This window comes from Phycodurus eques, chromosome 15 (genome assembly GCF_024500275.1).
Source record: "Phycodurus eques isolate BA_2022a chromosome 15, UOR_Pequ_1.1, whole genome shotgun sequence".
NCBI classification, from domain to species: domain Eukaryota; kingdom Metazoa; phylum Chordata; class Actinopteri; order Syngnathiformes; family Syngnathidae; genus Phycodurus; species Phycodurus eques.
In genome coordinates, this window is record NC_084539.1 from 5,355,534 (window position 1) to 5,370,359 (window position 14,826).

General features: G+C 39.1%; 1 protein-coding gene across 1 annotated transcript in view; it reads left to right on the plus strand.

Annotated features, from left to right (window-relative positions):
• LOC133413730 (ephrin-A5b-like) overlaps positions 1-14,113 on the plus strand; it is a 79,735-nt gene extending 65,622 nt beyond the window's left edge. Inside the window, exons 2-5 of the mRNA XM_061698458.1 lie at positions 2,953-3,245; positions 8,836-8,901; positions 9,003-9,083; positions 10,636-14,113. Of these exons, the coding sequence (XP_061554442.1) occupies positions 2,953-3,245; positions 8,836-8,901; positions 9,003-9,083; positions 10,636-10,760 (565 nt within the window). The 3' untranslated portion in view covers positions 10,761-14,113. The remainder of the gene's footprint in view (positions 1-2,952; positions 3,246-8,835; positions 8,902-9,002; positions 9,084-10,635) is intronic.
• The last annotated feature ends 713 nt before the right edge of the window (positions 14,114-14,826 follow it).

A 14,826-nucleotide genomic window follows, 5' to 3' on the forward strand; every position in this document is an offset into this window, starting at 1 on the left:
TATGCGGGGGAAGTCTGAATTGTTCACTAGAGACTGCTTTGTAGAAGCTCATTGAAGCCAGGAATAAATCCTGTCCCCTCTCCAGAAACTATCTGGGTGTGAGTACTAAGAGGTTGATCATCATTTTCAAAAACTTGTTCCAATCTTTCTCGTTGATTAGTTGGAAGTTCTTCTGGGATCTCACTAACCTCAGTATTTGAGTTTGGGTTAGGTTTGATAGACAGCTCCTGACACTAGCAAAGTTGAAGCTGACATATGGGTTGAGTAAAGACAGAAAGACAAAGCAAGACCATCCACTGCTTCTGGCTAAGGTCATGATACCGTGGAGCCGCTTGACTCCCGCAAGTCATAATATCAGCAAGCTGTGCTGAAACTAAGGCTATGGGAGGGCATGTTGTGTTTGCCTGGAGCCAAAATCTTAGAGATAATCGGGGTTCTCTGAAGAAAACAAGTTATTTGGTTGTATATTTGACCAGACTAAAATCAGAGAGAGAGAGAGACAGAAAAGACATTAGAGAGATTAGAATTTAGATGATAATGCCACAAAACACATATCCGCTCATCTGTGGCCTCAGCAAATTCAATAGGTTGGCCACAAATCCTGCAGCATACAGTATGTACAATTTGTGTAGTGACAACATGATACCCCGAACACTACCATGCACATCCATGTAGCCCGGACATGTCAGCCGCAACGTCCGCTGAAACAGCTGTGCATCAAACCTTTTCTTTTCCAGTCTCACCTGGCCACAGATCAGCTACTGCTTCTCCAATAGAATCCACATGGAGCAGGACCTGTCACATTTTCTCATCTGAAGCCAACTAATTCCGGTTTTACCAAGCTAAACAAAACTGTTGTGTTGTTTAGCAACTGCATCAGCTCATCCTACTGGATGCTTAAACATAGACGCAAGCCTGTCCCCCCTCTTCATGACTCGTGTCAGTGAACAGAGGAGGAGTATTCAAGACATCTGTAGCATGTCAGTGATACTGATCCAAGGCCCATTAGCAGCTATAGTGACACAACTAGCCGCTATGGTCTTAATCGTTGCCCGCTAAAAGCCTCATATATGCAACCTTATATGGCGCCTTTGGGAATATATGTTTCCAATCATTCTCGTCTCAAATGAATACCTGTTTTATCCCTGCTGAGCTTTTTCTCCCTATTTCTTTTCCTCACGGTTTACAGTAGGCAAAATTGGGGGGCATAGCATCAAGGCTTAACACATGCCTCATTTTCCAAAACTCTTGCAGAAGCTGTCTTCAAGCTTTCCTATTTGCTAATGCAAATCACATTCCAGAATGGTATACGTATAAGGCAAATGCTAACCAGACAATTAGCCCTGTATGGGGCCTTAATTTCTGCACCAGCACAAGTCATCATTGTTTAGCACTAACATTGATGCATGGCTTCCGACTGATGAAGGGGTATCACAAGAGGATTTCTGCCAGGGCGCTGGCCGTGTTGCATTGGGATTCAGTGGAGAGTGTTTGGTTGATTGAGTCTGATATATTGAGATTCTGTAAACACTACATAGATGTAGTCTGGGCAGCAGCATGTACTTTAAATGCCCTTTTTTTTTCTATAAAATCCTCTTGTCATGAAGTTTGACGGTGACGTTTGGAAGCGACTGCTACCATGACCATGAGTCTCAAAAGGCTGATTTGGGGCAAAATAAAAGCAGGGCACGATGGTTAACATCATGGCCTAATGATTATAAGAAACATGACCTATGTGAAATGAACACAGAAATCTCCCAGTATTCCCCTAATCATGTGTTAGTATTATTGTTCACATGAATAACTTAATTTCGTCAGAATACATAAAAGAAGGTCATTTTTCAAACTCAGCACGTGCCCCAGTGGATAAAACAAGTTTTTCAAAGGAATGACTAAACTAGTTTGGGGTGGAGAAATCTGACACAGAGAACCCTGACCACAACCCAATCAAACACTTTTGGGATGAAATATTGTGAGCCATGCCCTTTGTCAATCCCAACATCAGAAGGCTCCATGAAATTGGACAAACATTACCACAGACACTTTCCAAATTCTTGTCAGAAATCTTCACGGATGTTAATCCATTTCAAATATTCATGTCTACTTTCATGAAATAATGGTCTTGGTTTGCACCTAGCAAAAGCTAAAATACAAGCGAGACACCGGACAGCTGCTTTTTACCGTACGTGTTAGACACAACTTAAAATACCTTCCTTACATCTCTTCTCACACCAGTTACCTGCCTGGCCGTGTCGACGATCACTGAGCGTGTTCAGTAATTGTTTTCCTCCGGGGCTAGCAGCCGAGCCTGTCTGCGTCCCCCTTCTGCTCAGTGTTGAAACAGAAGGGTTCGAAGTGATCTTTGCAGATGACCTTGTGCTTTCCAAAATTGAATTTGTCCGCAATTCCAATCCTATAAAGCCACTTCAACCACTACATTTCACTTTTGTGGAAATTTCACTGGATTTGGGATCCGAGAGAAATGTTTTCTTTCCTTTCCTTTTTTTTCTCATGCTCGTTTGTGCATTCTCTCAAATTCACAATCTCAAAGAGTGAAAAGACCTAAGAAGGACAGCCTCATTTGCGAGTACATGAAGGCAGATGTGATGTTTTAAACATATTTTTTGAGAATAATTAGAATACAATTGTGATTTTAAGTAAAAAACTACTGATAAAGAAAATATGCACAATTAAAATATAACAGACAGTTTTGAAACCTTAGGGTTAATTCCCCTTCAAGACTCTGCTACTTTCTAGTCTCCCAACAGACTTGAGAGAACATTGAGAATAAATCATCATGCAAGGATTTACCGGTTAAAATCCAACAATCCCAGAACGTCTTCTCCAGATGCACATACACCTGAAAGAAAACCTGGAGATTTGACGCTTTATTGTTGTCTACCGACCCTTCTAGGTATACAAATATTTTGCTGTTTTCTCTTTTTTCTTCAGGTTCTACCGGGGTGATTACCACATTGACGTCTGCATAAATGACTACCTTGACGTCTACTGTCCGCATTACATCAGCCCCGTGTCGGATGAGCGGGCCGAGCGCTATGTGCTTTACATGGTGAACTACGATGGCTACAGCTCATGTGACCACACCGCCAAGGGCTTCAAGCGCTGGGAGTGCAACAGGCCTTTGTCATCAAATGGACCACTGAAGTTTTCCGAAAAGTTCCAGCTCTTTACACCCTTCTCATTAGGCTTTGAGTTCCGTCCTGGCAGAGAGTACTACTACATCTGTGAGTATGGGGATTACAGTACTCATTCGTATCATTGACAGAAATCACCCAAAAAGAATGGCTTTGTTCCATTAAGTCTGTGATTACCATGTTATAATATGAGTTAACATCATTAGTTATTTTATTCTGGTTTCTTTTTTGAGATTATTTCTACAGTGGAACATCTAAAGTCAAACACAATTAATTCCAGGACACTGGTTGACCGATTTATGAAGGCCATAGAAATAATTTGTTCCAGGGCCACATTCTTAACATAACAGCTGTACAAAATAAATTATATTGATAATAATAAAAAGAGAAAAACAGTCTCTTAACCTTAATGACATGGGCCAATTGTGATGAGTCTTTATAGTCTTTTCTTAACACCGGTTAATGAGGCAGATCTTTTTGTTTATGTGTCATAACAACAAAGCAACACACACCCAATGTTAATCCTGTGATGCTCGCAGAACTGAGGCAACATCACACACAGCGGTGATTTGAATTCACTAATACGTCAAATGAATTAGTTACATTCCGAATAATGCAGCATTAGTGTTTGACTTTCCCCCATATTTGGAAAGTGTTAGCTTTTTAGTAATGTGTACAATGTGTGAGAGCATACACAAGAACTAGCAACAATACTGAAACAAAACAAAACCTAAATGGAACTGTTTTGTTCTGGTTCCTTGCCGTAAGAGTCAACCCAAAAGACAAATTCACAAGGAGAAAAATACTTGGACTGTTTAGGTTTTGGAGTGAAGTGTCTTTTGTTACTGACTGGTTGAGCTCAACTTTCTCTTTTCTCCCTGTGAGAAGACTCAGGAAAACAAGCAGCTGGAAACTTATGTTTTCATAAGTGATGTCACTGCCCTGCAGGGGCAGAACAGAGGGACTAAACCAGATACAGTGGCTCTTGATGGTAGATTTGAGGTGTTTTGATAATGCTTAAGTCCAAGGCAAGTACAAGGAACCAATAATAAGTTGCTTGGCAATCCAGAACAGACGTTAAGTTTGAGATAGACTTCATTGAAAAGAGATGTAGACTGGAATTGGAATATTCATGTAGAAACTACTATGTTTTGTTTCGCACAAATCCGTTAAAATTATCAGTCTCAAATTTAAGTCTGTAATACTTTTGCAGGATTTGGTTTGTGATGTATTACTTTACAAGATGTTTTTATTGGCTCTCAGTATTTGATGGCCACTGAACCTGAATGTACTTGTATGAATGGGACTACATTGTTGATTGATGATCCCAAAGCCAGTGTGCTTTATGCTAGACCACCATGTTGATAATTGTATTTCAGTTTATAATCGTTTGACTCTGGTTGTTTGTAAACTCATGGCTCATCCATCTCAGAAATAGAGAGTCAGTATTGTAATGATGCTGTAGTCTTATGGCGCGGCTGTTATTTTTCGTTATTCCACATTTGTTTTTGACAAAGCATGTACAGTGGGTTATGTTAAATGGCATGAAAGTGAAAATACCCATGAGCCATAGCTTACTGTTGCTGTTGACAGGAAGATCATCAGATGTGCTGTGCTGTACATAATGGGAACGAAAATAATGTGGTACAGCTGTTGAATATCTCACTGATGCAGACTCAGATAGCAACCTTAGACTGCACGTTTGTATTATGCTATGCTTATGCTAATTGTATTCGCATTAAAGTATGTTTTAGCAGCTGCTGCTATTAGTCCCATTGCAGACTGTGTCTTATTGGAACAAAGCATAACAATAGCCGATAGCTCATTGAAGCATTGTGCGTCAACTTCGGATTGGGATTCTGTATGTGACAAAGTGAGGTGGGGTTCATGTCTGCCTGCCTTAGTGAGACAGATACTCCTTTATCCTCCTCCACAGTGATTGTCACTGGCCCCAGGCAGGAGGGAAGCGGAGGCGGGGTCACGTCAAATAGATGACACCTGCTGTTGGCTATTGGCCGTCTGGCAGACAGGCATACACCCGAATAAAGGCCAAGCAGTATTGCCGACTGGTCCAGCAAGGCCAAAGGTTACAAAGATGACTATGAAGTCATTGCTGCTGGCTTCTCAAGGCCTCGGAGGGCGGCGTGTTATTCTTAGAGAGCTGTAGCAGAGCAGGGGAAGCCTGATCCTAATCTCACAGGATAGAAATCCAATTTTCAGAGGAGACAGTTGAGAGTCTGGCTCTCCCCGTGTGAGAGAGATGACTGACTCCCCGTAAAGCCCCCAACGCTTCAAACGCCCAGGCTCAGCGCTTGTGTACCCTCAGCACAGATCTACATCGATAATGACGTGGGCTTGGATAGCACAAGCGTCTTTCCCTTTAACTTCTCACAGAGAAGCAAGGACAAAAGGCCCCGACATAAACCAATCCTCACACATCTGATCCCACAGTGTTTATATCGGGGTCTGGCTAATTCACCTTACAAAGAGGCCTTACACGGATTTTGCACAGTCTCACTGCTGTGCTCTGTTGGTATCAAACCTGAAATAATAGCTATTGTGAGACTGCTGCCACGTCCACACAAACTGTATTTGTGTGTGCATTAGGACCTTTTGTCCAAAGACAAACACATTTTTAGGTCTCTGCAGGTAGTTTTTGGAAAGCTCCAGATAGGAAGACTTCCCACGGTTTGCATGTAGATAGATTTATTTGTTGTTGTCGTTGTTGTTTTCTTTTAATTTGACGTCACAACTTTTATATTGTGCTGACAGGTATATCTGTGTTTAAATATGCACGTAGGTTTCTTAAATTAATCCTTGAATGAAGGATTTTAGCACGTGTATGCATACGTGTGGAGCTTGTCTCTGACTGCATACAATAACAAAGGTGACAGAAAAACTTCAGATTTAGATTTTATGTGAGCCTTAATTTTCCTTTCGTCGGTTATTTTGTACCTTGCTCTCTTCAAGTTTCTGATGCTAAAATGGCCATACTGTTCTGGTTTATAGTAGCACCTGTAGCTTCAGCATTCATTTGACAGCCCATGAATATTTTTTATTTTTATTTTTCACCACAGAGTATGGGAAAAAAAAAAGTTTAAAGTCAATAGTAAGAGTTTGCATACAATTCAATCATGCGACTGACCATGTAATAGTGATCTGAGTGGGAAGTGGAAGTAGAATTATAGGTAGAGCTGAAGTTTCAGTGAGTGGTGGTGGAGCTCAGCCGTGTCGCTCGAGGATAGAAAAGCCAGACTGTGACCTCAGTGGCAGACATGAGCAAAGCAAAGGAGACACTAGTGTAATTGCTGGTGTGTTGCAGTCTGTGAAGGGATGATTGTCTTAGCTGAGAAAGAGGCAGAGGATCTGAACAGAGGACACTGGGATGAAATGTGAGTGAGAAACTGTTGAAAAAAAAGCAAAAAAAAGCATAAACTTCAGTGGAAACTTTGTTAAGAACACGGAAAAGGTTCTGTTTGTTCTTGCACGACAAATGTAAATGTGGGCACTGACAATAATTGACCTCTCAAACTAATTCTGCATTCTGAAGCCCCCGTCACACGACACCTTACGGTGCGTAATTGCACTCTCAGTCACGCTTGTTGAAAGGTAACAAGAGCAGCTGTGTATTTGTCAATCTTTCTGCAGAGGTTTATTCCCTCTCATTTCTAAAATGGTTTGGCGCTTTTTAGCATTCAAAACCATAACAGCAGCCTCCATTTTTGTTAATGCAAGTTCACACCGTTGGCAGAACATGCAAGTCACAATGCCATTTCCATTTCCTTTTTTGTGGGTGTCCTCTGCAACATTTGTAATGGTTGGGCGTTCTTAGCCTGTTTGCAGATTAAACAGCTATAACTTGACAGTTTAATCAAGAAATAAAAACGTGCTTCATTATTTTTTCCCTTTTTTTCATAAATGTCAAGCGCTTCAACATACTGGTGTCTTATCCACTACAGAAACTTATTGGTGGTCTACTGAATTAGCACTGTGTATATTTGGTACTGATACATTTGGCCCTTTTGACCTTTATTAAGTGAAAAGAGACATGTTTCATAATAGTCCAAGAAATTTAGGATAGGTTCTCGTCAACCGAGTAAGACCACACTGCAGAGATCATTGTGGCACACTTCAGAGACAGAAAGTGAGACTAGTTGAGAGGTAAGTTATTGAATATCCGTTAACACAGACAGACAGGCGCAGCGTGAGTGATATTTTTTCTCTCACGTTTGTATCCTCCCTCTGCTACTTGACATCCAATATTCCACTCATGGCGAGGTTTACGACGACTTTTTATTTCCTCTCACGGCCATACACCAGCCGATATTGCTCCTTTTGAAATAAGAACCTCAGTTCCAGGTTAAGAGTGGAAACACTGATTCAGCACTGGGTCAGAATCTGTCACATATAGCTTTTAGATGAGTGACGATGAATTAGTGTCAGTGGGATAACAAACACTTTTACATTCCGGGACAGACAGGACAGGACATTTTTAATTCATAAAGTGTGTCATTTTGGCCATTTGTTAACGCACTAACAGGGTTTCGAAATATGTCTTCAGTCAAATGTCTTCAGTCAAATTCTGAACCTACATATACTGTATGGTAACGAATGGTATTCAAAATGCACTTTTGGATAAGAGCTGGCTGTTCAAAGTAATGTTACCAACTGCTGGTCTAATGCTTATTTACAGCAATTTTTGCAGGTTCATGTGAACCGGGATCATTCTTTTGGCTGTCATCTGTACAAAAAAAAAAAAAAAAAAACGCACACACACACACGATGATTGTCGTGTAAATGTACCCCATAAGCAGATTGAGTCAAAAGGAAATTACCGAGGTCAGACGTTCAATGTTCATGAGAAGCCAGAGAGAGAGGAGATTGTGAGATGAAGACTATTCAACTATTCCAGACAATAGCAAAAGCACAAGTTGAAGGCAGGTCAGTGTTCTTGTAGTGTGTGAATGACTTTAATAAGCAAAGAAACTCCAAAGTTTATGGAAACACATTAACTACTGTTATAGATTTTGAAGGTGAACATATCAGAAATGAGGAATGGAAATGTGGAAATGACATTGAGTTGCTTTAGGCGGATGTATATGTAGTCTAAACGCTTTTACACCAGGATGAGGGAGGCAAGTTCTCAAAAGGAGATAAAGCTCCTCTGGGGTAGACTATTTTAAAAGAGATAAAGTTGAATTCCTCCTCTGAAAACACAGTCGACCTTGTCAACTTGTTCGTTTCTTGTAGCTAAACTTCAAGAAGCTTGTAGTCGTCAGTTAATGAAGGAAAAAAATTGTGCACATTTTGGAAAAGCACAAACCAGTATGATGAGTATACCAAAATTAGATAAGACTATCTTTATTTTATTAATACCAGGGCATCATATAATCCACAACTAAAAATAATCTGTATAATTGTATTTTAAAACGCAAATTATATATATATATATATATATATATATATATATATATATATATATTTTGGTAGTTGGTAGTTATTGTCTTTATTGTGTCGTGACTGACACAGTCGAAATTTTGGAATACAAAAATGGATTGCTGTAACTATGTGCTGCAAAATTGTTTCAAAATACAAATTGTTGTTTGGTTTGAAATGGATCGGAAAAAAATAAAAAAAATTGAATATTATTTGTACTTCATAGTGGCTGATTTTTCCACAGCTTCCCTCACTGACGCCAAAGGAAGAAGGAGCTGCCTTCGACTCAAAGTCTTTGTTAGGCCACAAAGTAAGTCGAACATTGTTGGTACCGTTCTGCCCAAAACTGTAGATGAGTGACGTCGGATTTCAATAATCACACGTCTGCTTCTCTCTTCTTTGTGTTTCAAGACAATTGCGTGCGAAACTCTGGGAGCGTACAGGAAGGGGTCGACTTTGACGAAAACAGTCACAACAGTCTAGAACCCAGAGGTTGGTGGGATTTTACAGCAATGAGAGTGTGTGCATGCGTGCGTGCGTGCGTGTGTGTGCAATTAGGTAGGTAGTTATTTTTCATGAAATTTTGGGTTAAGACAGAGAATATTAACGTAACAATTCATTCCGATTTTTCAAAATAATATATTATAGTTATAATATTAACACAAAAGGTTGACATAATAATTCCAATGGAGTATATAAAATACAACATGTATTTTTACATTTATAATGTGATTACGGTGAATGGAGCTGCCAGGCAAGACAGCTCGAGGAAGCCCAAAGAGAAGGTTGATGGATGTCGTGAGGGAAGACATGAGGGCAGTTGGTGTTCGAGAGGAGGATGCAGGAGATGGGCTTCCATGGAAAAGGATGACGCGCTGTGGCGACCCCGAAAGGGACAAGCCGAAAGGAAAAGAAGAAGAATACCCTTACACGAACACTAATATTTTCCAATTCACAATTTAGAAAGTTTATTTTTTATTTTGTTTTCCCAATTTACACCTTCTTTGCTTTCCTGTCTTAATGCACTCTGCACAATAGTGTGTTTAGTCTGAACACTAGTTATATGTAACTACAGCATAAACAAATTTGATTGATTATGATGGTTGAGCTTTTGAATACATTTGTTTTAAATGTTGTCATTTTAATCATGTGATCATGTGTACAATGCAAATTATGCTTAATATAGCATTTTTTTATTTTACCACCCCCCGAAAAAACAATTACAAAAAAAATCTAAACTTATGGAGTAATTTACAGTAACTGTTTATATACACAATATTACCCCCAAAAACTAAAACCTAATCAAAATTAATGTAGTAAGCACTTTATGTTAATCTTCATGAATGTGTTCATTACAGTTGGTGCTGTTCCAACCTTGTCTCATAAAAAAATTTGCACAGAAAATTAAGGAAAACTATAACTCGCTGGATCTATTTAATGCTAACACAAGCACTGAACTTTTTTTTTTTTTTCTAAACCATAAAAATGATACAACGTGGCAGTGACTATCTGTCACTGCCACCAGTGGGAGTGACTATCTGTTGTCTTTTATCCTGACAACCTGTCTTACACTCATAAATTCACACTCTGACTGCAGCCATTACCACATTCTTTTAAAATGTATTCTGCTTGTACTACTTGAAAAACTTGCTATCACAATTGACTATTATACTTTCTAGTTCTGAGTATTTGAATAAGTCCCATATAAAGGCTTCATGGATGGCTATTTTTCTAGGGGGAAGAAAATTACTGAATGTAAACTGTGTGAAGCAATTGCTGTCTTCTCAGTGTAGTATTTTGTGGTTTTAAAATTTAAAGACCCCAGACTTGCCAAATCTTTATTTTATTGGGCCCGCAGAGATTTTTTTGGGTTGGAGTGGATGAGTGCTTTACCTCTGGATACTATTATTGCTATTTATAATATAAAGACACACTTGTAGTCTGTTTAGCTTTAGAAGCTTATTATTAAAGTAACCTATTTTCAGACATATTTGATAATTTACCTATGCATTATTCACAATTATTGTCATCTTTTTCCCTTCAGATGATATCAGTCACGAGTCACCGGAGCCTTCTCGAAGGGACGTAAACTCTGCTGCCGGGTGTTGCAATTCCGTGCTCCTGCTTAGCTCCGCCCTCCTACTCCTGGCTGCTTTCTTGTCTTTATAGCGCTCATTCTGAGGGAACTCTCAGGAATTGACTGTCCTGATTGGACCACAGGCTACCATATCTTGCAACCCCCCCGTCCCCCCCGTCCCCCACCTCCCCACCTCCCCATGGAGCACTTTTTTGTTACATAAAAAAATAAAATAATAATACATTAAAAAAAAAGAGAAACATGAAAAAAACTGACAATCTCTCTCAGTGAAAAAGGACGGGACCATGAAAGTCTTCATTTTGCCAACTTGTGTGATTGACCTTATGGCAAGTGCCAATGGCCCATGGTGAAAGAGGCAGAATCTCTTATTCACCACCCAGATATTAGAAATTGATTTGTGTTGAAGCAAACGCACACACACACACACACACACACCTACACACTCGTATATCAGTGTTCAAGTTCTTTCAGGAAGTGCTGCAGGATCACTTAAAGTTTCCAGGCCTTGTCTGTGTCTGGCACATCACATAAGACCCCGATAAGTTACATGAGTTGGTCTCACATTAGGAGCTCGCATGGGTCAGAAGAAAGGACAACTTTGCTGGCATGGGGGGGTAGGGAAATCCTCTCACAATATAACCTTCCTCAGGTGATAAAGGAATTGGATGATTTGTTGAGAGACTGTGGAGTAGCTTTGGCGAAAAAAAAATATTGAGAACATTTAAAGAAGCACTCATTTTTAGTGTCTGAATTGAAGCGTTTTAATAGTGTTTTTTTTGTTTGTTTGTTTGTTTTGTTTTTAATGGGTCACATACTTCAAATGTCGCAGCCAACACGGGTGTAGAGTAGTATTTGAATGACGTGCAAGGTATGTTTTGTTGTTTGTTTGTTTGTTTGTTTGTTTTTGTCCTGGCAACGTGTTTTATTTATTGTGATTCTTTGTGCTTTGATTTCTGGTGTGGTCAGCCTGTAGCTTTGGTAAAACAGCAATAAAAACACATTAGCACAATAATTCATCAGGTTAAACACAATAACATACATTTAATTTGGAAAAAAAAAGAATAGAAAAATACTGAATATAGTTTATGTCTGTTTTAATCTAAATGTTTTAATGTTTTTTGACAAAGTCCAGGAAGGAAGAAAAAAAGTCTGATGTGCTATCAGGGTGTAGAAATAGTGGAATATGTGTTCAAATCTGTTATTAATGAATGTCACAATTGTAGGTTTCCTCTTGCATTATATCTTTTTGTGAATCACAGTCATTACACAATTATTGTATATAGTGACAAATGTCCTGGAGAGTTCAGGGATGTTTCCATACCTTAACTGAAGTATACAAATAGCAACAGTGAGTTTAGTCTTCCTCAGAATAAGCAGCACAGATTTTGCCAGATGATCATGACGCAGCCTTGTAGTGCACTACAGTAGGGACAACAGTACAGTATATCAATCGAATATTGGACTTATTCCTCTATGTCCTCCGAATCAAAATAATTCATCTTACCATGACATATGGCCATTCATTAACTTTGTGGGAGCAGTCTGGGGGCAATGTGACTCTCTGTTCCAGCATGACTCTGCACCAGTACCCAAAGCAAGTGACGTACAGTAGAAAGATGATTGGATTAGTTTAAGGATGAACTAAAACAGATCATGCGCCAGAATCTACATGTGTCCCAAAATTGTCCACATGGTGTAATATATAAAGCTCCTGTGGCCAAACTACACTGCACTGGTGTACCTGCTGATTGCTGCTATGAAAAATCAACCACATAGAGAGACAGAAAGAGGCAGAATTGTGTTCTCTCACGGTAAACTGCAACCCAATCACCTAAAGGGAAACGAGAGGAGGGCAAAACATGATGAGCTCAATATTATTTCTCTGTTGTGGACATACTACATTTTCCTACAAGATAAAAATCAAACAGCTGTAGTACCTACTCTATGTCTGCTTTGATTTACTCAAGTGTCTGTGCATTTTTTTTCAGTGTCCGTAAAGAATAGAGATATTGTGTAGACACATACAAATAATATAATAAAAATAGGAGTGGCAGTAATTTCATATAGTGTCAGAGTCAGTCAGAGTTTTTTATAGTTACAAAAATCTTAATGGGAGTGAGTTTGTAACTGTACATAAAAACAAAGTCAGAACAATATCAGAATGAAGTTTTGATTTTCTAGTCTGGTCATTCACTTTCATGTGAATAATGTTGTTCTCTCTAAAGAGCATATTAACTCCTAGAGTGCTGCAAATGCTGCTCAATGTGGGTGCTAAAACACATTCATAGGTTACATGCATGTTCAACTTTAATGTTTTGTAACACTGCATTCACTAACTTATTTGCATTGCATGATCTCAAATTCACTTAACTAGCTCCCGCTCTTTGTCTTTCGTGGATGTTTTTTTGTTTGTTTGTTTGTTTTCTCGTGTGTGTTCACATCCCTGCAGCTTTGTGCAGATAACAAAAGATGGATTTATTTGTTTCATTATACTTCCTGACATCTACCACCATCCTCGGTACGTCAGAGTTTAGCCAGTATTAGTCTACTCACTCTAAAATGTTCACCTCCGGCCATATCACCATGAGAAAAACAACCAGTTTCCTGGATACTGTGTATCCAACAACGAATCTATTGTAACATACAGTGTTAGATACTTTGTTCACACCCCTGTTGACGGGTGATCAGTAAGAAAATAATGTTTGACATTAGAAAACTCTTTCATTTTATGTGTATTTTATATGAAACATAGAAACATTACACCCCTGGGATGTGAATTTGTGCAAATGTGGAGCTTATTGAACATGCAGTGGTCATCCTACACTCGTGAATCATGGAAAGGGCCTTAATGAAGACCAGATGGATCTTTAAGAGCTACAAAATCTCCTCTGTTTTGAAAAAAGACTGCAGTTCATGCAGGTGTTGGATTAAAGTATAGCTCGGTGGTCCTTTGTTAATCATCAACTCTAGCTGTATGAAAGCTCGCTGTGACAATGTTTCAGGAGGCGCGTTTATCTTCTTTTGCTGATGTTTTCTATGTTCTGAACAAATAGTGTTGCTAGGACTGTTCGTCCAAAGGGTTCTGTTTCTATTTCACTTGAATTTGTTTCCATGTAACCTGCAGCTCAATGCCACTGTGTTTCAGATTTGCAGAATCGGCCTTGATGTGCTTTTGTCTAGGGAAATATTTAGGTTACCTTTGCAAAAACTGTTTCCCAAACTCCATATTTGTTTTAACATTGTAGTGAGTGTACCCTTTGCCCCTCATGATCTCCTCTAATGTTTCAGTTTCCCTGCTCAGTCTCTCGCTAGATTTTTCTACAGAAAGGGCGTTTCTTTGTAAATACACATGTTGGAGCAGCTATAACTAATGAAAACAATCATGGAAAAAAAAGATGTAATAAATATTTCTTTGTCATTGTAAGTATGTTGTGTGATTTGTATCATTAATGACGATGCACATGAGTGAGAAAAATAAGATGGAGGCTCGGTCGGAGCCCGTCTTGGTTGTCGTGAAGCCTGATCACACAGACTGAATTCACAAGAAGTGGGGTACAGCTGTTTCTGTCGGATCTGAATGTAATATACAGACTGAAATAACAAAAATAAGCTTCGATTAATCTTGCAGGATGTGGAGCGCTTCTGGGAGGTTCACCAGGAAAGGCTTTCATTGCCCTTTAGCTCCTTACTGCATGGCTTCTGCTTTTTGAATTCAAATGAATAGCCACCTTTTTACCAATAAGTACAGCACACTTCAACTTACCTCTGCATGGTTCGGAAGAGGAAATCCTGAGCTGGAATAATTCGTATATCATTCACTTTTTCCATTTCAATTGGCAAGTGAAAAACAACACAAAAAAGTGAATGATTATTTTCTTGTCAGTTTTTAATATAACTAAAAAAAAATGCAGCTTTTTTATTTTTCAATTTTGGGCTCGGAGCAAAAGTACAAAGTTGAAAAATGGGCCCGAGGACTAAGTTTGGTTTTAATACTTTCTTGACAGCTTTTGTCTTTAGGAAACCCTCATCAAATTGTCACCTTTCACCTAGCTGATCAATGTTTGGACTACCGTTACTTGCAAATTCCAGAAAAAAAAGGTCAATAATGCACTTTTCACAAATGTAGGAAACTATACG